This window comes from Abramis brama (assembly GCF_963993115.1).
Source record: "Abramis brama genome assembly, chromosome: 22".
Classification (NCBI taxonomy): Eukaryota; Metazoa; Chordata; class Actinopteri; order Cypriniformes; family Leuciscidae; genus Abramis; species Abramis brama.
The window spans coordinates 11,621,955-11,647,756 of record NC_139984.1 but is presented as its reverse complement, the minus strand read 5'-3'; the positions used below and the strand labels follow the sequence as shown (position 1 = coordinate 11,647,756).

Here is a 25,802-nt window from a genome sequence, read left to right as displayed (position 1 = left end):
ACTCACCCTCAAGCCGTTCGAGATGCATATGTCAATTATTTTTCAGACGAACACATTTTCAGTTATTTTAGATCTTTCAGTGGGTATAATGTCAAATTATGGGGTCCACCTCCTTCAAGTCCCAAAAATGTGCATGCATCCTTCACAAAAGTAATCCATCTGGCTCCAGGGGGATAAACGAAGGCCTTCTGAGTGTAATTCGGTTTTGTCGTAAAAATATACATATTTAAAACTTAAAAATGAAAATAACTGGCTTCCGGCAACGGTCGACGCGCGTTCACGGCAGATGGATGCCGGCGTAGGATGTAGCATTTGATTTAGCTTTACTTCGTTCTACGTCACAATGCTTCCTACGCTACGTCTTACGTCATAAATGCATTTATACAGCATTTATATTAAATATGTATATTTTTACGACAAAACCGCACGGATTACCCTCAGAAGGCCTTCGTTTATCCCCCTGGAGCCGGATGGATTACTTTTGTGAAGGATGCATGCACATTTTTGGGACTTGAAGGAGGTGGACCCCATAACTTGACATTATAACCAATGAAAGATCTAAGACATTTTCTAAAATAACTGAAAATGTGTTCGTCTGAAAAATTATTGACATATGCATCTCGAACGACTTGAGGGTGCCAATTCCACTAACTGCGTTAAAACGTATAATTTGTTTTAATTCAAATTACTTTTAATATTTAAAAACAGACATTTTCAAATTCCAAAGCTTGTAGAAGGTTCCTGTAAGACTGATTTACACGTAAAATTTGGACAATACTTCCCTTCATGTATGCAGCCTGATATTCTGCTGAAAAATACTGTAATTCACCAAAAGGGTTTTTTCATGTTCAAAATGGTTGTAGTATGTTCCTAGTGACTAGACTGGCCTACTACAGGTGAAATTGTCCCAATACCTCCCTTCATGTAGCCTATTTACAGTAAACAATTATTATTATTTTTTATACAAAAATTACTGTAATTAACCAAACAGATTTTTGGTGACTTACTACAGGTGAATAATGCATCTCACCTGACTATTACTAGGAACGTACTACAACCTTTGGAACATGAATAGAAAAACAATTTACAGTAATTTAAAAAATTGTACTGTCCAATCGAGATATTGGCTGGACATACAGTAGGCTAAGTCAGTCTGCCCACTAGGCATTTACTATAACCTTGGAAGTATGTTAATTTGAATGAATGACTGGACGTTTATATTTTTTTGACTGTGAGTGGAATTTGCAGATGGTCCCTTTAGAAAATGCGCGAATATCAAACCTAAAACTTACTTCACTGCGCTCTCGAACCGGTTGCTCTCCCATACACATGCAAAGTTGAACGCAACTGCAGAATTTCATGTTAAGGTTTTTCTTTTTAACAGGCTCAGGAAGGAAAATGCCATAAACGTGAAACGCCGCACGTTCATATAGGCTCTTGTCTGTAGGCAGAGCCGGACAGTAACGGAGTACATTTACTTGAGTACAGTACTTAAGTACAATTTTGAGGGATCTGTACTTTACTCGAGTATCATTTTTGGGGAGTACTCATGACTTTACTCAAGTACATTTGAGAGGCAAATATTGTACTCTTTACTCCACTACATTTCTATCCATAACTGTGAGTACCCGTTACTTCTTCTAAAAAAAAAAAAAAAAAAAGGAAAAAAGAAAAATCTCGGAAACCCTCTCAAATGTGATTGGATTGTGCAGGCGCCACTGATTGGGACAGCCTATCAGCAATCACCTTCAGCTTTCCGCCAAGGTCAACTCCATGGTCAGATTTAGATAAGAGACGAAACCATGGACGAAACAATGGATGAAGACGCAGCAGGTCCATCCCGGGAGCGATATTTTTTTTCCCAGGATGGTAGGGGAAGACTCATGAATATTCATTAGGGAAGTCATCCCTGATTGGTCTTAACCCCAGTGACGGGTAGGTTTAGGGGCGGGGTTAGGGGTAGGTCATCAGACCAATCAGGGATGACTTCCCTAATGAATATTCATGAGTCTTCCCCTACCATCCTGGGGAAAAAAATATCGCATCCTGGGAATGTGCCAAGCCGTGGTCCCACATCGCCAGACTATTTCAATTTTCTGAACAAGTTAATGATAGTTTTCGCTTCAAGTGTTTGCTGTGTTTACCAATGTAAGCACTGTGGCAGTAGTAATGCAATATTTAGAAAATGTACTCTTGTACTCTTGATACTCAAGTACTTTTAAAAACAAGTACTTTAGTACTTTTACTTAAGTAGACATCTGACTGTAGTACTTTTACTTGTACTTGAGTAAAATTTAGCAAGGGGTATCTGTACTTTTACTCAAGTAATGTAGCTGTGTACTCTGTCCGCCTCTGTCTGTAGGCTATATAGTTTTTCTCCCATAGAGCATATTATAAAGAAAAAGCCTATACACCTTATTGAACATGCAACGCTCAGTTGCACGTTAAGCATTTTATAATGGTTTTCTATGGGTGTTGTTCATAATCTGATGTAATCTGTTTGCCTCTACAAAGTATGCTTTATTAATAAGGTAGGCCTATATTGTGTACTAAATTTGGCGCTTTATTATCACTCTCATTAAGCATCTTAAATGGGGAAGAACGCTTGATTACGCTGCCATTGTCTTTTTTAGCAGACTACTGCCATCTAGTGGTAGCAGGTTTTCTCAGACAGCTGTGTGTGGATCGTGCAAGGCTAAACCGGCGAAATGAAAGACTCAAAATCCAAATGAATCAAATAGGATTGACTCAGAAACAAGTCAATGAATGCACGTATGTCACCTCATCCACAAAAACACATCTTACTTGTTGCATGCACAAATTCTGGCCTACATTAATACAAAATCGAGGTTTTGTATTAACAACTATGTCTCTATTTGTACAAAATGCTGCACATTCATGTGATTTTGAATTTTGCACACACAAGTTGTATTGTATTAGTTTAAATGTGGTGACACACATTTGTGAATTTGTCAAATAGATGGGTAGTTGTGCACACATTAACAATTAGCACCAGGCCTATTAATTTGTAGTTGTTTGTGTGTGGGTTGTGAAATACTTAAAAACAGCAAAAAGAAAGTTTCAAAATCCAAATAAATCAAATGAGACTGACTCAGAAAAGACATCAATGAATGGACGCGTATCACCTGATCCACACATGCACATCTTCTTTGTTGCTTGCATGCGCAAATTATGATACACTAATACAAAGGAAAACATTTGTATTCACAAAAATGTCTCTATTTGTACAAATTGCTACACATTCATTCAATTTAGAATTTTGCACATGCAAGTTGAAAGGCATGGATAAAACATTTCTGCAACATGCATTAAGTTCATTGATAAGTGTGCTTGCACGTGTTAATCATTTTGATACTATATTCATCCCATATTTTACAATTAGTAATGGAGGGTTGGGCTCAACTGTCAAACTGTCAACTTTTTAAATCCGTGGCGGAGGGAAATAGTTCTGCACAAAAGATGGGTTTAAAGACCCTCCATTGTTGTTTCTTATTTATTTACACACTTGTGCCGTCAAACTCTTGTACAAACACAACATCACACTGGTAGCCGTGCGATATGGCTATCTATCAGAACGCTGTGATTACCTACCACAGCCATGCTGTTATACACTGTAAAAAGTGATTCTGAGTTTTAGTCAGGTGGACTAGTAAAATCATGTCTTGTCAACTTGCAGTGTCTCACTACACAATAGGATGAGTTATGACAACCTCAACTTGAAGGGAAATGGAAAACTTTAAATAACGTGTTCATATAACAACAAAGCATAGGTTCTATCAACTTTCTGTGTAATGCGCATGTGCCAGAAACTCTACGTCATGATGACGTACTATTTGAACGAATTTGAGGCAGACGCGCCATCGCCATTTTTTTGCACGAGAAGTTGCTGATGCAAGAAAAGACGAAGGAGCCCGCGTTTGAACGAGTACAGGTGGACTTTTATGGACTGCAAATAATGAAATGAGTAAGTATACCCTAATTTGTGCTTTCTTTCATGTTAAATTAGGCTTGTTTCGTTAGCGCATCTCGTCCGTGTTTTGATTCCAGGCACATTTTGATTACATTTGGCAAACTCGATTAACGTTAGTTATCAGGAGCCACACGCACTGCCAGGCAAATTTCTGCTCGCTCGACAGAGACACCGAGCTGCTGTCGAGACGTGAGCAGAAAGAGAAGTCGTCATTAAAAGTTAATGTTTATAAATAGATAAAATAGTGTACATATAATTTTTTTTAGCGTGTTCTTAATCGGTTCATTATCGTTAGAAACACCTAATAACCAGTAATGTTAACGTTAAGTTAATATCTGAAGCAGCGCGGCCAGTCCATATTTGTGTTTAACATGACAAATAAAAATGCTTGATTGACTTATGTTTCTTAAACGCCCTGTTGTTATTTTTTCAAATGACATAGGCTACCATATGAATGTTTTTGAGCACGTGCAAACGGCGTGTCTTCTATTGGTAAGTTGCGATGTAAGTTATTAATATAAGTTCATAAATTTTTGTAGTGTAATAATCACATTATTAAACTTATATGTAATTTGTGTTACCTGTGAAGCTCTGAAGAATCATGAAATTCAGAATTACGTTATTTGTAGAAAACATTTTAACATAATAAAAGCTATATGTATAGCATTGCTCACTTTTATATTGACAGCAACATCATCAGTATAATATTCAATGCATCACCCAGCCATAGAAATAAAAAATGTTGATATTTTTTTCCTCATTGTATTTGGGGAGTAAGATGTTTTAGGGCTACATGATTATGACAAAAATCATAATTTTGCCTATTATAATAAATTTGTTTACACAACAATTGTAGACACAAACAAGTGCTGTTCTATTAGAAGATATGGGAAAACTTAATATCCTAAGATTATATGACCAGTTCTTTCATGTTGAGTGAAATTAAAATGTTTTAACTTGTTAATGTTGTAAGACTGTCACTGAGACCCTGGCATCTTTGTTAAATTTGTAAATGCATTTATGTTTTTATAGATCAGCAAAGAATTCACCAGGCTTGTGTCAAAGGACCCGAGCAAGTCCTTTTTGGAAGGCCTAGATGGTCATCTCTCAAAGCAGATACAGTTATTCAGGTCAAAGCGGTATGAGGACATTCCAGAAATGACTTCAGTACTGGAGAACGTTGATAAGGATGTGAGTCAATTTATTTTAAAGCAGTCTTTCTCTCCCCAAAATGACAATTCTGTGATCATTTACTTACTTACTCACATCATAAACCTAGTGATAGTGACATCTTTTCATACAATGACTTCAGAGTAACTGTCTAAAAAGTAACCTATACGATTTGTATGTCATATTCAAAGTCTTCTGCCATCATACAATCTCTTTGTATGATGAAAACATACACATTTCAGTCATTGTTTACAATAATGTTTTATTGTATTAGCTACTACATAAATATCAAGCCTCATTGGTTCTTGCAAGTCTTTTGATCAAATGTCATGACACAAGAACTAATGAGGTTTGATGTTGTTGTTGTAGTATGTCGTAGTAACCTTAACACTGATATGATCTGATCAGTTCATTACACAAAGTTTTAAAACTTTTAAAATAGGCAACATGACTCATCCACTACTTTTAACTGCATTTTTTATAGTGTTGACTTGTCCTTTATAGAGCTTAACAGCCTAGCCATTGTTCATTTATGAATATTTTTGCATGTGTTTAGAGTGGCATGTTGGTGAGTAAATGACAATTATCATCTTTGGTAACCTATCCTTTAAAGTGTTGTTACAACCTCAATTCATTTAAGGCAGGGGTGCCCAATCCTGCTCCTGGGGAGCCAAGATCCTGCAGAGTTTAGCTTCAACCCCAATTAAACACACCTGAACCAGCTAATCAAGGTGTTCAGGATCACTACAAACTTCCAGGCAGGTGTGTTGAACCAAGTTGGAGTTAAACTCTGCAATACATTATTGGCCCTCCAGGAGCAGACTTAGAGTGCTTTCACACTGGGGTCATTTGCTGCGGTACGAGCCCGAGCGCGATTGTTCCTGGTTTCACACTCAATTTGATTCTATTGAACCCTGGTGCGTTTGCGTGCATATTACATCATGGCAAACGTGCACGGCGCATGATAGAAAACAGAATGTGGGTCAATATAATTCGGTGCTATTATGCGCAGCTGAGTGAACAACACAGGTTTACTGTGTGTGTGTGTGTGTGTGTGTGTGTGTGTGTGTCGCATAAGGTGACCTTCTGCTGCTTGCAAACGGACTCTTTTGAGGAGACAGTGGATTTCCAAATTTGTTGCCCTGATTCCACGTGCTGTGCGCGAATACACTGCAGGCTCACTCTCGTTCGTATCCAAGGTAAATCATCAACACTGTCATCCCTTACATGTGTTTTATTTAACTAAATACATCATAATCAGCTAAAACGCATGCGCAGGTCACTTTACTTCCTGTAAAACTGGGTGCGTGCTTGTTCAGGAAGTAAAGTGACCTGCGCATGCGTTTTAGCTGATTATGATGCATTTAGTTAAATAAAACACATGTCCAGGATGATGGTGTTGAAGATTTACCTTGGATACGAGCGAGAGTGAGCCTGCAGTGTATTCGTGCACAGCGTGTGGAATCAGGGCAACAAATTTGGAAATCCACTGTCTCCTCAAAAGAGTCCGTTTGCAAGCAGCAGAAGGTCACCTTATGCGACACACACACACACACACACACACAGTAAACCTGTGTTGTTCACTCAGCTGCGCATAATAGCACCGAATTAATAAAAAACACAATATATTGCCCCATGTTCTGTTTTCTATCATGCGCCATGAACGTTTGCCATGACGTAATATGCACGCAAACGCACCAGGGTTCGATAGAATCAAGTTGAGTGTGAAACCAGACCAACGCTGCGGAGAGCGCCGGGAACAATCGCGCTCAGGCTCGTACCGCAGCAAACGAGCCCAGTGTGAAAGCACCCTTAGACACTCCTGATTTAAGTGCCATGAGCGTGTTACACCCACTATTAAATCTTATTTTGGTGCTGAACAAAAAGGTAACAAACAACTGTTGTTGCACCACATCACTGGTAAATTATTTACAACAAAAGTGTACAAGTGAAAATGTGCAAATTTGAAATGAATGTTTTTATTTTTTCTAAAAACAAGACAGAGAGAGGGGGAGAAAGGATAAACGAATAAAGAAAAACAAAGGATTGATCCAATAAAGCTGGTACTTTAACCATCCTTTAATTTACAGACAACAAACCAAACGATGAGGACTGCAGCATTGCTTGACCTGCCGTGGTACATGCGAGAGATTCCTTCAAAATTCATGAAGATATGTGAGGTAAGCTGAAACCTTTAAAGGAGAACTCCAGTCAATTTTAACATTGAGCTCATTTTTTTGTACATTTGGAGTGCTGTCAGTACAGAGAACAACGACAAAAATCGGTGTTGCCCACACCGTGTTATCCTCTTTTTAAAATTTGCACCCTGTTGACTTAAATGGGGCAAGTTTTAAACCTGCTTTTAGCCTCTTAAAATCCTTGATGTGTCATTACAAGTGCACAGCCAATGTGAGTGATTCCTTCAGAGTGAACACGGGTGAATCTGACTGCAGTAGATGTGAAAGATATTAATAAAAATGATGTTATTTCAGCCAGCGCTCATACCTGTATTTACATCCTGTTTTCGGTCGAAGTCCAAAGTAGAGTTCACGCGCGTGATCATAGGTACTAAACCTATGCACGTGAACTCGACAATCGACTACTGTGGACTTCGACCGAAAACAGGATGTAAATACAGGTATGTGCGCTGGCTGAAATAACATCATTTTTATTAATATCTTTCACATCTACTGCAGTCAGATTCACCCGTGTTCACTCTGAAGGAATCACTCACATTGGCTGTGCACTTGTAATGACACATCAAGGATGTTAAGAGGCTAAAAGCAGGTTTAAAACTTGCCCCATTGAAGTCAACAGGGTGCAAAGTTTAAAAAGAGGATAACACGGTGTAGGCAACACCGATTTTTGTCGTTGTTCTCTGTATTGACAGCACTCCAAATTTACAAAAAAATGAGCTCAATGTTAAAACTGACCGGAGTTCTTCTTTAAGGCAAAACAAGGAAAAATTGCAGGGGTCTGGGGACTGTAAATTGTTTGTGTAATTGGTTTTAAGTAATAGTACCTTGTTTTGTTTGCATTCTATAAAGCCCAGTGACATTGAAGAGGAAGTGATCAAGGGTGTGGTGATAGGAATCCTACTGGTTGTGGAAAATGTGATGGAACCTCAGTCAGCGTTCTACAATGACATTGTCCTGGTGATTGAGGAAGAAGTGGTAATGCGTCACCTGAGTGCTGTACCTAATGCTTTTCTGAACCTGATGGGCCTGGTGTACGCATTAAACCTCAACTACCCAAAGAAATTCAAATTCACTTTTGAAGTGATACAGCGCCTGTTTATTGGTGTTGGATCAGACTCTTGCACCGCAAGAGTTCACTCTTTGAAGAGCAAGTTGCTGAGATAAGACAGAAAACAAATGTTGGTATTCTTGATTTTCAAACAGACTGTTTTCTTGTTACCTTGTTCTGCTTGCTCTTTCCTTGCCATGTTTCTACGAGTGGGAACTGAAGACACTGTTTTTAAACAGTTTAATCTGTGAAGTTTTTAATACAGCTTATTGTGAATTCTTCATGTACACTTGTTCCTGCAATGAAAATATCTGATAATGACAAGGAGAGTTATTTGTACTATTTTGGCTCTAAGATGGGTCTGTGCATAGAGAAGTTTGCACTTGTTTGTGTGAGCTGTATGTATGTGAGGGTTTTTCTTGTGGAGTTTTTTTTTATCTTTGCAAGAGAATTCTTTGTGTCTGTCTTTTGGGTGCAATGCATCTATTTAAAAAAAATAAATGCTGAGAGTTTCAATTTTGCAGTTGTTGATTTCATTAAAAATCTGGTTCCAGATAGATATCTAGAATTTCTTGTTAAAGCAAGCAATGCAGTCCAGTAAACTCAAATAGTTAAGTTATGATGTTGAGGAAAAATGACTATTTATGTCAATTAGACTTAGTTAATGGTTGTGAAAACATGAAAAATTAAGTTCATCCAATATGTTTTTCAGTTGACTTAACTAAAAATGATAAATGCTTATTAATTGATACAGTACGTTGGCTCAATTTACTGCAAGTTATTTCAACAAATACATACAAGTTGAGTGAACTTAAATCCTAACGTTGGTTAAACTTGACTGAGTCAATGCAATAAGATGACTTGACTAAGTCAAGTTGTGTCAACAAATCATTTTTTACAGTGTACAGCCATATCGCACTGCTAGAGTGAGATATTAATATAATATAATATAATATAATATAATATAATATAATATAATATAATATAATATAATACCTGTAACTGCAGCCATACACTGAAGTCCACATCCATTGTTGCAGCATTTCTCATTGGTGGCACAGTCACTGTCATCGGCACACGACACAAAACGTATCCAGGCACACATTCCTGGTTTATATTTTGTGCTTGGACACACTGCTGTTATACAGACACATGACAGAGAAGCCAAATCACTGAATGCTGAATGTCTTTTTCACTGGGATTTTTGGTTCTTTTGCTGTTGTTGCTGTAAGGAACTTTGAAATAACAGAAATAATTTGGCGAAGTGATATGGACATGTAATGCAGTCAAGACCTGTCTGGATCTACTTTAGCCGCGTTTCCCTGAAAATAATTGCACACCTCAGAATCTTCGTCAACCAATCAGATTCAAGCATTCAACAGCCCCGTTGTGTAGGGGAGACCGGGGATGGTTGTAACAATTTTGACCTTTCTGTCTATATCTTGTAGTACTTTGAAGTCAGTGTGTTCAAAATGTGATCCAAACTAGTTACAAGTGTCTGCTATTAAATGACATAGCTATTATCTTTGCAACACAAACAGAAAATGCATGGTTTAGTTTCAAACACGAGAAGTGAAATGTTACAATTCACCCCATAGTCTGGGTTAGTTGTAACATACCCTGGGGTGATATGTAACATAATGAAATAAGGATTTTGAAAGGTTTTTATTCAACACTGACTTTTCAATATAACTAATGTGTGTGTGTCACTCTTCTCAGTGTTTGTCACTCTCAGTCATAGTAATTGACCATTATAAATTGAACTTGAACACAAACGTTGTTTGTTTGTAAGCATGTTTGTTACTGCCAGTGTTAGTATTGGCCATAATAAAATTAAATTGAACACTTGAACGTGTGTGTGTGTGTGTGTGTGTGTGTGTGTGTGTGTGTGTGTGTGTGTGTGTGTGTGTGTGTGTGTGTGTGTGTCTCTGTTGTTACTCTGTCATAGTAATTGACCATAATAAATTTAACTTGAACACTTGAACATTCTATTTGTGTAAGCACGGTTGTTACTGTCAGTCTATAGTATTGGCCATAATAACATTTTAATTAAACGTTTGTGTGTGTAACGTTTCATTGTTGTTACAACTAACCCAGAGTCTTGTTGTTACAACTAACCCAGAGTCATGTAGCCATGAACTAGCTCACCTTACAGCTAACAGGCAAAACATTAGCACTAACAACTTGCATGGAAAATATCTACACAGACACACAATAAACATAATAAATGTTTGATGAGTTTAACTACAAAGCAGAAATTCCCATAACAAAAACAAAAAAAAGTAAAAAAAGTAACTTTATTAACTGCTCAATTGTGGATTACAACAAAGTAACACAGAACATTCCAAAGGTCCTTATTCAAGCAATAAAGAATAATTTTTTGAACATTGCATCACCAAGATTACACAAAATTAAAATCGATTATGTGGACCTGGTAGATACAAAATGTAATAATAAATTCCTTAAGCAAACTCTTGTTAACATTTTGTACCCGGGTAGAACACGAAGCACTCTCTTCTTTCTTGGTTATAACAAATCTGAAATATCTTCAATTAGAACAAAATTCCTAAAATATCCAGTTCCCCCTAAATTTAAGGAAGTACATTTTAAAACAATAAATAATATATATCCCTCTAATGAATTTGTAAAGAAAAGATTAAATTTTGAGGTAGACAATTGTCATATCTGCAACATTAATGTTGAAACAACAGAACACCTGTTTTATGAATGTCAACTGGCTCAGAATTTATGGAAATCTCTTCACAACCTGTTGTCCACCAGATCTATAAACATAGATTTCTTTTCATATCAAAACATTCAGATGGGTGTAATTCTACAAAATAAAAATGATGAATTTTTGGTCAATAATCTAATTATAGCAACAAAATATTATATACATAAATGTCGATTTGCTAAGTCCTCCCCCACATGGTCTGCACTTAAAAATTAACTTTTGCTGTTCCAAAACTGTCTTATAAAGGTTGAGAATGCCCAGGCTAAAAAACTGCATAAACGTTTAATAACACTTCAGATGAGCTGAGTCCCTCTTATTTGGTTTGTTTTATGTTATTTATTTTGTTTTAGCTTATTTTTATTGTTTTGAGTTCTTTCAATCTAGTTTGTTCTCCCTTGCCATGTGAACAGTATAGAAAATGTATTTTCAGATGATTTGCTGGAGGTGTGACTCTTAGTTTATAATACAATAAGTTTTATATTGTACATTTTGAGGATGTCATATTTTTTCTTCTTTGTCAGACGTCTTTATTGTTTATTGTGATAAGAAAAAAAAAACTCAATAAAGTTCATCCAAAAAACATCCATCCCCGGTCTCCCCTATAATATAATATAATATAATATAATATAATATAATATAATATAATATAATATAATATAATATAATATAATATAATATAATATAATATAATTAGTGTTGTCAAAGTTAACGCGTTAACGCATGCGATTAATTTTAGTCCAGTTTAAAGGCCCTTTCACACTGGACGCGATTTTGACACACGAATAATTTGCGCGATGGGTTTATTTTTTGATCAGCTGTTTGTGTAATGAGTGCTTCCACACCGAACGCGAATGTGCTGCGGCGAAAAAACGACTTTTATTTTTTTCGCTTCGATGTCGATTTTTTTTTAAACTTTGGCAGCGACAGAAAAGGCTTCAGCCAATCACATACTACAAGGACAACGATTTGAAATACCAAGTACGCAAAGTTCGGACTTGAGTCCTTAGTAGTTCGGACTTGACAAGTTCGATTTAGGAGAACGAACTCCCTAGGACGGGAGGACGCAAGTCCGATAATTCTGAAATGGAACAGCGGCGTACTTGATAGCGTCACTCAGCTCGCTCTGGCTACTCCGGTTATCTCTTTATGTATATCTAGGCTACAAATAAAACAAAATATGTTATAAACCACCACTCTGCCTCTTTTCATTTTCATTTAAAAAAATCTTAAACATAATGGCCACACAAATGTGGCTCAGGCAACGCAATTGATTATCTTCACTGCATATTTATAACAACACGAAATATAAAGCACAACCCTGCCTCTTTTTGTTTTCATTTTAAAAATATGATCAATAAAAAAAACATTATAATATTGATCATTAAAACTAACATTTAGCAAAAAGAGACAGGGTTGTGTCATTTTATTTTATTATATATACAGTGAAGAGAATGTAGGCAACATGTATAATAAAATATTTTATGTTTTAAATATATAAAATAAAATGACATAACCTTTTTTGTTAAATGTCAGTTTTAATGATCAATAATAGTCATTATAAAAGTATAAGTAGCCTAAAAGGTATAACAAGCTATACAATAATAAAGCAAACGATTCAGTAAAACATAAGTCAGCTCTCTGCTACAACCTTAAAGTTAAAAAGACTAAATACAGCTATGAAACTTCACTTTGCCCTCAGCTTAACGTTTTGCCAGGGAACAAATTATAGATTAATGAGACAAATAAAATAAATAAATAAATCGTCCGTTAGATATACAAAAGACGATTTATATCTCATGTTAAACCACTAGACTAGAGACATCCGAGCCAGCGGCAAACGTGAGCAACACTAACCAAGGAAAGGCTGCTCTCGGCGGGGTACATGAGCACAGAGCGTCTGATTGGCTGGTTCTCACAACTCAAAAGATTTGAGCTTAAAACAACTACATTCTCTCCTGAAATACTCTTAAAACTACATTTCGTGGCACAATTACAGCAGTATTTTTAAATTACGCGGGGTTTCTCCTCTGCTATTGACGCTTGCTGGTTGGTGTGAGATGCATTCTGGGATACCTGGCTGTCTCAAGTCCGCACAAGTCACCTCTCGATGCATCCTCTGTAAAATGGGCGGATCAAGAACACATCCAGGGATTTGAACTGGACTTGGCTAGATGTGAACTTTGAATTGGAACAGTACTTGGGCAGCGACTGATGACGTGTCACAAGTCCACAAGAACACAAGTACAGACAAGAACGCATATTGAGAAACGGCTAATGTGTGGCGTAGCATGGCCAACTAACTCGGTTATCTTGACTGTGAGTATGTTGTGTGATAGTTTTAGTCGTTGTATAGTCTGGTGCTGTGTAGGCTAGCAGGCTAAACTACATTTGGGATAGAAAGCTAACATTATTATTGTCAAAGATAGAGACAGAGACCGTGTTTACTTTGAACTTGTAACAAAATGTAGTGAGACTATTTAGGGCTGCTTTTAGTATAGGCTACTATACATTCTTTGTGTGATATCTACAGTTTCTAGTCAAATGATTTTAACTTACTTACTTCGTGTGTTAATACATGTAATGTGTAGTGACATTACAAAACGCACTGTGTTTAGTTGAAGACGCAAAAAAAAAAAAAAAACCTGTGCACATTAGTGTACTCCCCTTCAGACTCTCTGTTCTTTAAGATTGGGTGCACATATTTTAAAGAAAATGAAAAGCTCGTCTTCACTGGATGATGATGATGATGAAGTGTCCATGTTTTCTCAACTGTCGGCGCAAAAGTTTTGGAATGTTGAAGCTCTCTGAACGTCACAGACGTCGCAAATTTGCGTCGCGGCTGATGTGAATGGTTTCGACGCGAACTATTCGCACACAAACTATTCGCTTTTTAGTTTCGCATCCGGTGTGAAAGGGCCTTAAGGCATTCAAATATTTAACGCAATGAACGCAGCATTCGTATTTTCTGTCATCCTTTGGTTGCGTTACATTATATGATCACGCTCGTATTCATCCAATGCTTTTTAACCATTCAAGCGCGATAAGACAAACGAGAACGCGCTGCCCGTGAATGTCCTGTCTATGTGACACACAACTCACAGAAAGACGCGCGCCAGTATCGAGCACACAGACATCGCACCAGAATCGAGTTCTCTTTCACGCTTGAATGAACAGTATCACACATTTATGCCAAAATGTGGCATTATTACTAAATTAATAATTTTTTTAAAACAAAAATGAAACATCACTGAACGCTGGACTGTGACGATATTTTCTTCCGGAAACAAACTTTTTTGCATTATTTTTCTGTTATCTCTGTAAAGCTGCTTTGAAACAATCTTTATTGTAAAAAGCGCTATATAAATAAATTTGACTTGATTTAACTTGACTTTATGTTGCTTCTACATTAATTTGGAGATTAACTTTAAAATTATTACATTATAAAATAGATTAAAAACTTGTTTTTAATTGCAATTAATCGTGATTAATCACAGAAAAAAATATGTGATTAATCTATTTATTTATTTATTTTTAACTAATCTAGTTAAAAATATTGAATGCAATCCATTTTTCCCCCATCATTCTTTGGCTTGCATTACAATATATAATCACGGTCTTATTCATGCAAATGCTTTTAAAACATTTCAGCACGATAAGACACAAAAGAAAATGCAGTGCGGTACTGGCAGTACTTAAAGTGACAGCAGCCTAACAAACCTGCTGCTTAATGTCTGTCATTATCGTTAGTTAAAGAACAAAAGAGAGAAAATCTTTCACTGTTCTTGACTGAATAACTTTTGTAGCTTTAATAAGAATGAATCTATATTTAATTAATAATTAATGCAGTGGAGACTGTGAAGTGTTTGATAACTTTTTCATTTTCTGTATATCCTACCTATTAAACCTATACCTGAAAATCTTAAAGCACTGTTTAACAGTTTACATGGGTCAAAAACAATGAAAACAATAACTTTTTGTGCATTTTAGCAGGGCAAGTAAAAATCTGAGCTGGTCTGACTGGCCCAATATAAAAATTTGAGGTCTGATATATTGAAGGGCTGGTAAATGTGACATTCATTATAATGGGTTTATGTGAAGATTGTTTTAAGTTCATATAAATTAAAAGTTGTTATATTTTTAAAGCCTAATAAATGTTAATAGATTTCAATTATACTGTAATGCTGAATGCCTATAATTAATGGCTAAAATTATTATTATTATTTTAATAAAAAGATGTCATTAAACAAAAGTTAAAAAAATGACTACTATCTTTATGTTGTTTCTACATTAATTTGGAGATTAAATGTGAAATTATTACAATATAAAAATATATAAAGATATATAAATATATATATTTATCGATTGACAGCACTATATATTATATTATAATAAAATATAATAATATAATATAATACCTGTAACTGGAGCCATACACTGACGTCCACATCCATTGTTGCAGCATTTCTCCCTCTTGGCACAGTCACTGTCATCGGCACACGACACGAAACGTACCATGGCACACACTTCTGCTTCATATTTTGTGTTTGGACACTCTCCTGGCTTTACTGTTATACAGACACATGACAGAGAAACCAAATCACTGAATGCAGTTTTCACTGTAAAAAAATATTTTTGTAAAAAAGGAAGTTGTACCTATATATTATTGGAAGACGTTTTAAAAGAAATAACTTTAACAGTCTTTCTACTTTAAAATGTCATGTTTTATTCAATTACTTGCTGTTTCATTGTAATTATTTTTACACTTTACTAGCAATTTCTAAACTAAAACTGTTTCTACACCATTTTTTTTTCAGTGTTCCTTTTGAAAGACCTCTAATATTATTATGCATAATTTAAACTCACTGAAAGCAGGCGGCACACACACGGCCCCACAGCATTTGTATCCTCCAGAGCAGTCTCTATGAGAAACACATCCTCCACTGGACCCCACAATCGTCACCTTCCCCGGAGAGTAACTGACCGCTACAGAAGAGCATCATTAGGGGAGACCAAGTTATAATAGTTTGTAAAACAATCTCTGTTACCTTAAATTATACGCTTATCTCTGTAAAGCTGCTTTGAAACAATCTACATTGTTAAAAGCGCTATATAAATGAAGATGACTTGACTTGACTTGAAGCATCTTTCAGCAAGTCAGTGGTTTTGCAATATGTGTCTCAAGCTTATTCACATTTATCTGCTTCAAATTAAATTAGTTCGGAAATCTACTTTATCCACTGTGTTAGTGTCAGATAAAAAAATAAAAAAAAGTGTTACAAGAGTTGTAACCAATTGCGTGTCAAAATTCATTTTTAAGCATTTTAAACCACAAAAAAAACCCTCAGAACTTTAAGTTTTAAGTTATAATTAGCTCCCCAAGTTATATCATATTATAGTTGTTAAAACGGGAAAGTCAAACATATGTGGTAATATTTTGTAACCATATTAATATAAAACATTTTACATTAATGTTCTTGTTTGACTGTATAAAAGTGTATATATATATATATATATATATATATATATATATAAAATGCAGGCTTGATGAGCAGAAGAAACTTCTTTCAAAAACATTAAAAATAGTAATGTTTCCAAACTTTTGGCCTGCAATATATATATATATATATATATATATATATTTCCTTGTACGATGAAAAAAAAGAAAGAAAAAAATTATATATATATATATATATATATATATATATATATATATATATATATATATAAGTAATAGATAAAGCATACAAAGTTCATCTTTCACTGGACGTCTGTTCTGTGTGTTTGTAAATTGTAATGTGCTGAGATGCCATATTTTGTAAGGCACTGGTTTATGGATTTCTTCAGACTGTGTAATGAAGTTAAAAGAAAATAGATCTTCTCACCTGTGTTTTGTCCTAGAGCAGCTTCTGTTGAGTTCCAGCATCCAGACAGACACAATAACACGGCGCAGTACACTCGAGCTGTCATCCTCTCCACCTGCGATCACACAATGAACTCTGCTGGAACATTGTACTTTTCTTAAAACGAGAAAGTATTTGAGTTAGCATTCCAATGGAATAAGTTTGGGGCGGGATTATCTGTTTTGGCAAACAATAACAAAACACAAGGGCACCTTAAGAAAAAAAGGAAAAAAAAAAGTAAAGATCCAAGGAGGTCTGTGTAATACATTCAAAGAACTCTATAAGTTGCTTACATAAGTTTTTTTTTTTTTGTGTGTGTGTTTTTTATTTTTATAGAATACACAAACTACTTTTGAATGTCCTCAATGGGGTAAAATACTTCTCCCCACATAATAGTTTGATTTAGATTATATCCAATACAATCCCACCGGACTGAAACAATCCCAAATCTGAAACTAATTAAGCAATGATAATTTCCCCCAAAGTAAACTGAATGTAAACCCTTCATTTGCACACATAATTTTGAAAGAAAGAAATATATTTTTTTCTCCGTTTCCTCAGTGGATTTGGTAAACAGAAATATTTGGTAGCAGTCATGCTGGTTAGCAGCACCATGTGATTTCAATTGAACCCTTTGTAATATATAAAATACACTATACATTTTTTTTTAAAACAGATCATGCATTAACAGTAATGTGCATTTAGTTGAATGCTGCATAACTTTGTATGACCACTATGGCTGGTGTATAAAAAAATGAGCTGTAGGTATTTGTTATCAATGCTGTGTAAAAAAAAATATCACATCGAAGGGGCCTATTATTCTGAGGAACCTTCTATTGAGGAATAAAAGAGACAAATAATATGTTTCCATTACAAACGTGCAAATTTAATATATCTGAGAGAAGTGTAAAAAAGTTTATTGAAATATTGGGAATTAAACTGGATTTTCCTTGAACAATTCCAGTGCATGAAACATATTAGGTTGCGCATGTAACCATGGAAGGGAAGACTTTAAATCGAGAGACCTAACGATGCCCCATGCTCAGGACATCTTGAAAGGAGTCTCACAGAGAGCCTACCACTCGCAATTGCTATCCTAGCGGAGCTCTGGGAAGCAGAGGCCTCGGTAAGATAACTCTCTCTAGCGAGAGGAGGACTAGCAACGCTCGCAGTAGCCAAGGAGCTTCACAGAGAGCCTTACCACTTAGCCTATGGCTGAGCTCATAGGATGAATACACTACATCCTACGCCTGTCAATAAAGCTACATAACAGGGCTTGCAGCCTGACACAATAATGGGCAGAGCTCAGGAGCAGAGGCCTCTAATAGAATGACTCTATAGCGAGAGGAGGGCTAACAATGCTCTAGTTCAAGAGCAGTGACCAAGGAAGATGGAGGCCTTTTGATAACGACTAACAAGAGAGAGAAGGCCTAGCTACATCCAACGTCTGTCAGGGAGGCCTAAAGATTGCCTTGCAACTTGACACTAATATAACAGATGGAGCTCAGGGGAGCAATCAAACAATGGTTAAAAGTTCTCCCAAACTAGATGCACCAGAGGAGACTTGGGAAAAGAACCTAAAACTCAGCGCTACTGCCCAATTCTAGCTCAAAGAACGGAGGCCTCAATATGCTGACTCTCAATGGGGCTATTTACACCTGGCCACTTCATGCATTTTCTGTGATCGGATAGCTATCCGATCGTGAAAAGACCAGGTGCAAATGCCCTCCTAAACGCATTTGAGACTGATTTAAATCCGATCGCTCAAACCACATCAGGAGGGTGGTCTGGGCCGCTTTCCAGACGAAAAGTGGCCGAGTGTAAATGCATCTGGTTGTTGGAACCAAATTTTACTCCTCCCAACAATGCTAAAAACTAAACGTGTGAGAGCGTATAGAGTATTTGCAGCTAAATAACCAGGAGGATGGAGAAGTCCAATGGAGGTACATAGGCGGTAGGGCTAGGGAAGGGAAAGATATGCCCAGCAAAAAAAAGGGGCTCAAACTAAGGGTCGGAGCCTCTGGAAGGGTAATGGCTGGTTGAGCTATAGCTCTAAGGTCAACTCCAACTAGACAGAGAGGATTTGTGACTGCAGCGCAGGGAAGACAAGGCCGCTCGCTTCAAGCGCTGTGTGTGTGTGTGTGTGTGTGTGTGTGTGAATGTGAGTGTATGTGAGTAAATAAATATATTGAAATTAAAATATAGTAAATAACACAGAGGGAAAAATCTGCTTAGTAGAGGTCGACCGATAGTGGATTTTACAGATGACAATAACTAGGTTGGACCATGCTGGCCAAGAACCATTAATCAACCGATAGTTTTTTAAAATGGATACAGAATGAAAACAAACAATGCATAAAATAGTGCTGAACTTTTTACAAAAATTTAAACCAGTACTGAACCATGAAAATGTAATGTACATTTTAAATATGAATAAATATTATTAATTAATTATATCTTCATTCATGTTAGTTCATAGTGCTTTAAATAATGCTAAGAGATACAACTTTAAAATGTATTAGTAAATGTTGAAATTAATAATGAAAATTAAAATTAAAAATGGCCATATCATTGATGTTAGACACCTATGTATATTTTTATACCCACACATTTGCTTCTATTTTAGAACACTTGATTATCTAATACAATAAAAAAAAGTATTATAGTGACGATAAAAAAGAACCGAAATCAAATGCATTTCTGATTTGATAAAGTTTGCTTTCTCATGTCACTAGCTTTAAATATGCAACTTTACTGCATAACAAATGCATAAAAGCGACCAGCATGATATAAACTAATTCAAATAGATGGTATCAATCGTGACATTAAACATTTGGGTCGCCTTGTGTGTTTTTGTCACATAGTTTTAACCGCTTGAGGTTAGCATCCTCTTAGTCTCCACTGCAGCATCTAGTCAACAACTTAATTACATTATAATGATATGAAAACACATACGGTAGTGTACTGTACACATATTGCTTCGTTGTCTATGTTTAAAATCCGAAGTGTTGCTCTGTGCAGCGGACAGACTCGCGTCAAAACAAACACCACAAGGCATTTCACCTCTAGAGGCCACTCTCATATTGTAAATTGACCTGTAGTGAACCCTTCTTGACCATCTTCTCCAGCAACAGACTCGACGCAGAAAAACAATCAGTATGGATTTTTGCAGATAACTGATTGTTCCAGCAATCTGTTATCGGTGTGGATTAATCGGCAAAACTGATCAATCGTTTGACTTCTACTGTTTAACCAGTATACAAAAGTATCTGAATTTGTGTGCAATGGATTTGTAAAACGGTCTGCAAGATTTTACAAAAATGATTTGGCTCAGACATTAAAACTTTAATAGCTTTTAACTTTTTTGATTAATAATATAGGATTTGTGCTGTGATGTTTTATCTATCAGCCCGAGAGTTTGACTGAGTAAGCCAGGGAAGAGCAGAAGCAGGAGACAGTGATACTAAAAAGAACAGAGTTTATTGAATAATCTTAGTTGCGTATGTTTCAATGCTTTGTCAATGCTCAGACTTCGTCTAGAATAGATGTTACACCACTCAATGATCTATCTTCATCCGAGTACAATTCCAACAAGTGTTATTATACAAAGGGAAAACAATGGAAAATTACTGCTTCACAACATCGTCCTGTGACTTTAAAAACCTTGAAATGGAGACACTCTCTTATCTCCAACTCATGAAGAAAAACACCCCTTCAAACCACACAATCATAAGATTAGACAACAAGAGCAAGGACACAATTAAAATAATATAAAAACAAATGACAAATGAATAAAATAATTATGATTATGAATAATTATTTTATTATGAATAATAAAATGATTAATAAATGATGTAAAGTAATATGAATAAATAAATTCTGTTAATCAAATAAGAATAATATGAATAAATGATCAATCAAATGATTATAAATGATTATGAAATTAAATTAAAAACAAAGAAAATAAAACACCAATATCTATGGCTGCTTTCTTAAAATAAAACAGGTTATTGAAAACCCTTAGATCCTTAAATCCCCCCTCTCTTAATCATATATGAAAACATTTGATTACATTTGATTTACATAGTAAATGCAACCGAACCTTTATGATCATCATCATCAAAACATGCTTTGAAAAGTTTGGATGGCCAGTCCACACCCTTACCCACAACCACACATGCTCTTTAAAAGAACAGGTCTTCTCTGTCATATCGCATACCAGCGTCGGTAGAGGTGATGTGTCTGATATTGGATGAGAGACTTACGGCAGTCAAGTGTCTCAAAACAAATCAACACTCTTATGGTAATGTAGGCTACAAGAGTAAGATGAGAAACTGTTACTAATAAACACCCTTTCAAATGATACCTAAGTGGCCCCAATTTTTACCCAAACCATGTGTCCCATCAGAGGAGAAAAGACCATGATCCTTATTAAGTTTAGCTACCTAATCATGCAGAATTTAAGCTAAATTTTGCACTGCTCTTCCAGTGTTGTCTGGGATATGTGAACAACACTCAGTTGCAAGTTCCTCCCTGGGTAGGGTGACCAGACTTCCCATTTTTCCGGGGACAGTCCCGTATTTCAGCTCTATTTGTAGTTAAAATCATGTTTTGTCCTGTATTTCTTCTTTCCTAAATTGTCTTTGCTTGGTGATCATAAAAGCGAGTTGCAGTCTTCTGTCACACGAGAATTTCGTCATAGTATTTCGGAGAACAAAATTACTATTCAGTCACAATTCTTTATCGATTAACTTGCAGTTAGTGAAGGTGGGATATTGGAGAGCGTGCAATATATATATATAAAAAAGAAAAGCCTGTGTGTTTAACGAGGATCTGCAAAAAGAGTTTAACAAGTTATTATGCGCAGTAAGTTGTGAAAAAAATACTCAGTTTAGTATTAAGCTAAATGACACACCAGAAGCACTCTTTCAGACAGCGCGTAATCCCGAATTCAGTTTTCTTTGCGCCTGAATAGTCAAATATAGACAGTGAGACAGTTGTCGGAATGCCAATCATGTGGAGCATCTCACGTAAATACAGTCGCGGAACGTAAACGGCTCGCTGAAAACTGAATAGGCCTATGTGTTATTCGTAGCATTCAGCTTTAAATGGTAACTCTCGACAAAATGCAACCTATAGGGTCTTTTTGTTAATCTACCCAAGGCGAACTTTCGTTTAAAAGTATAATTGAAATAGAAACGCCACTTTTAAGTTTGACCGTATTTTCGTTTTCGGTCAAATTGCCTTTTGAATGGGAGTGCTTGGGGCACTACTATGATAGCATCAAAAATCGCTATTTTTAAAACACTAAGAAGGCTCGACACAACATGAAACTTTGCTCGAAGTATCACCAGGGGCTCTACACATGAACTCGAGCATTGAGAACATTGTTTGTGTACACAGAGTTTACTAAAAAGAAAGATTTTGAACAACTCACTAGCTGTGTCCGCCAGCATTTCGACAGTCAAAAATAGTCGAGCCCCTGGTGATACTTCGAGCAAAGTTTCATGTTGTGTCGAGCCTTCTTAGTGCTTTAAAAATAGCGATTTTTGATGCTATCATAGTAGTGCCCCAAGCACTCCCATTCAAAAGGCAATTTGACCAAAAATGAAAATACGGTCAAACTTAAAAGTGGCGTTTCCATTCTAATTATGCTTTTAAACGAAAGTTCGCCTCGGGTAGATTAACAAAAAGACCCTAGGTTGGATTTTGGCGAGAGTTACCCTTTAACGTGAGATAAGCCTAAAATACCTGTCTGTGTCATTAATGTTAATCAAACAACAAAAGATGTTCAATAAATGTATACATGTTAAATAAATCTATACTGTACCTGAAAAATTGTTTATTTAATTGGGAACTATAATATTTGTCCTATTTTTTTTAAATGACAAAAATAAAACAACAATATGATATAGTCAAGGAACAGAAGATAGCATTAGATTTCAAGATTATTGAAAGACAGGTTATCAACAGGTGAGTATCTGGATTTCAGATAGTTCTGGTGATACCGTTTCATTCATTCATGTGAATGAAAGTCTTATCTTTTGCAGGTTATGGAGAGAAGTGGCTGAAGGACTGGCAGACAATGACACACAAAAGACTGAAGAGGAGACAGTTTGATGTACCGATCATAATCCACAGGTAAGTATTCAGGATAGAATAATAAGACCAGACCCTGATGAGTGAGTGAAGCAGGCTTAAATAGATTGGAGCTGATGAAGGTGATTGATGGCAGGTGTGAATGATTGTGAAGTGTGTGCTGGTGTGAGCCAGGAGGGATTATGTGAAATGTAGTGCAAGGTTATTGGTCTGGTGACTGAGGATTGTGACATATTGTTATCTTGAAATAAAATCATATGAAATATGTGAAAGGGGGGAGGGGCTGTCCACCATGAGAAATCTGGACATGCTATCACTGGGAGGCTAGTATATCAAGAGCCATTAGATTTTGTAAAACAATCTTCATTACATGCACTTCCTCTGAAATGTTAGCGATAGAACTAAGTGTAGTTTTTACTATGGCCGCAAATGTCTTGTGTAGTGCCTGTACTTCATTTTGTAAATTGATCACTCATAGAAATGGTAAAAAACCTTCGTAACAGTTTCAGATTTAATTAATTGTGTCATGATTAAATGATGTATCACATAACCATCCTCTGACACTAAATAAGTAAGTGTCAAGTACTTATTAGTGAATTACCATCAACCCATAGACAATTATTTGACAAGATAAACCAAATAACACTTATATTTCCACCCCTTAGAAAAAGAATAGATACACTTTGTTGCCAAAAACAAAGTTTGTGCCATTAGAACAACAAGCGTTTCAATTTCTCATTGTTTGAACAGCTTTGTCACATCTGGAAAATTCACACATCTGGCTTAGAATTGCTTACTACATTCTTCCCTTTAATTCACCAGGAAGAATTCGCTTCAGATTTCATATTAAGGTCAAACTGATAGCTGAAATCAGTACTGATGTATGCAGTCAAAGGCCATGAACTATAATGTAAATGAGAATACGTTCTGTACTGACATTGTCATGGAACAGAAGAATGCAGACAAAGGTAAAATCTGAATGGAGTTTATTGAATGACACACGGGAAGTAGCAGGTGAGTCTCTGGACTGCAGAATGTGATGGTGATACTGGCATGTGAATGATGAGTCTTATCTGTTGCAGAGATGAGAAGTGGCTGGTGGACGGGACGGGATGATGAGTGTGTGCAGGTGGGAGCCAGGAAGGATCATGGGAAATGTAGTGCAGTGATGACAGGACTGGTGACTGAGGATCGTGACAGGCATACACTGCTTGTGTACAACAGTTTGTTGTCCCAGGAATAATCAACAACCTTAAAGACACATCTGTAAGGATTTAATATTTTCAGTGGTTTAAAACTGTGCATTTGGCACCAATGTGTTTTTTGTGTGTTTTTTTTACCCTTTTCCCTTTAAAACTTTTGCCATTTCTCGTCTCAACATTAAATCGACGTTTAATGTTAAGAAACGTCAACGTAGGGTATAGGATATAATACCGTAAAGAAGTTGTCTGGCAGGTTTATCATTTTGATATTGTCAGATTGGGTGCACCATTCAGATTGCACAAATCATTCAATGCATTTCCAAAAAGCATTGTTAGCCAACTATGGTCACAAATTCCTTCTTTATCAGTTCAGCATAGTAGTCTTTGTTTGCCAGACCATAGCTCCAACAAACATTCGCAAACAGCATCGCAAAGTTGCGTGGTTGGAATTACAGCTCTCCTCCTGTGGTTAGAAGCATTCATTTTGTATGACATGTGGACTTAATAAATCCTTATCTTGAGCAAAATAAGCAAGCTGATGTTCAATACAATCTATATCTTTAATTTCGAATACAAATTTCATTCATGTCTTTTAGTTTGTCAAGAAATTGAAATGGCCTGTTTTGAAGGGTGCACATGTGTGTACGTGCTCTAGTATAAGAAGAAGGATTGAGAAAAATGAGAATTAATCCTTAGAAGCCATGTCCATAAATGATCATCTGGCATTAATTCAAACTCAAACTAATTAATTAAAAGAAGTTATACTCAACTTTCAGCATGACATCATAAACTAACGTGGTTGAACTACAAATTTGCGACAGTACGGTTTTGGTAAATAGTCGTAACCAGCTAATTGATTTCTTCTAACTATTGTAGTTAAGCAGCGAGTTACGTTGTTGTATGGGAAACACAGCCTATTGAATGGCAGGGTGGCTGTCCATCACCAAATCAGTTACTGTGCTGTTAATTCTGCCCATGTTACTTGTCCAACTATAGGATATAAATCATATAGTGGTAATACAGTGGCCATGATTTAGATGATTGAGGGAATTTTTTTTATTATTATTAATATGCAACAAAAACAAAACATACATAACAGCAGGTGACAGATACAATAAAAACAAAACATACATAACAACCAACATGGTTTGTGTGAGTGTGTGCGTGCATGTGTGCAAGTGTAATTGGGTGTGTGAGTGGAAGTAACTTTACAGATGTACAACAGACGTAATAAAAATTAATAAACACATAAAATACATATTTATGACAGTAATATTGATGAAGATAATATTAGTAAATATAATAACATGACGTTGAGGAAGAAATGATAATATAGTCTTATATAATAATTTAATAATATTAATAGTAGTAGCAATAATAACAGCAATTAGACTTTTCATCAGGAATGAGGGGGAGGCCGGATGACAAGGAAGAGGAATAATGATAATAATAACAAAAGT

At 36.0% G+C, this 25,802-nt stretch overlaps 1 protein-coding gene across 4 annotated transcripts; it reads left to right on the top strand.

Annotated features, from left to right (window-relative positions):
- Positions 1 to 3,651: 3,651 nt before the first annotated feature.
- LOC311073751 (uncharacterized protein) lies at positions 3,652 to 9,298 on the top strand. Of its 4 annotated transcripts, none has more exons than XM_084099694.1 (5): positions 3,652 to 3,985; positions 4,434 to 4,495; positions 5,024 to 5,182; positions 7,252 to 7,341; positions 8,209 to 9,298. In XM_084099694.1, exons 1-5 carry the CDS (start codon positions 3,982 to 3,984, stop codon positions 8,521 to 8,523), a joined length of 630 nt encoding a protein of 209 aa, XP_083955820.1. In that variant the 5' UTR covers positions 3,652 to 3,981; the 3' UTR covers positions 8,524 to 9,298. The 4 variants fall into 4 exon arrangements, with proteins under 4 accessions (XP_083955820.1, XP_083955821.1, XP_083955818.1 ...); XM_084099695.1 differs by having other exon boundaries at positions 3,654 to 3,985; positions 4,434 to 4,483; XM_084099692.1 differs by lacking the exon at positions 3,652 to 3,985 and having other exon boundaries at positions 4,005 to 4,495.
- The last annotated feature ends 16,504 nt before the right edge of the window (positions 9,299 to 25,802 follow it).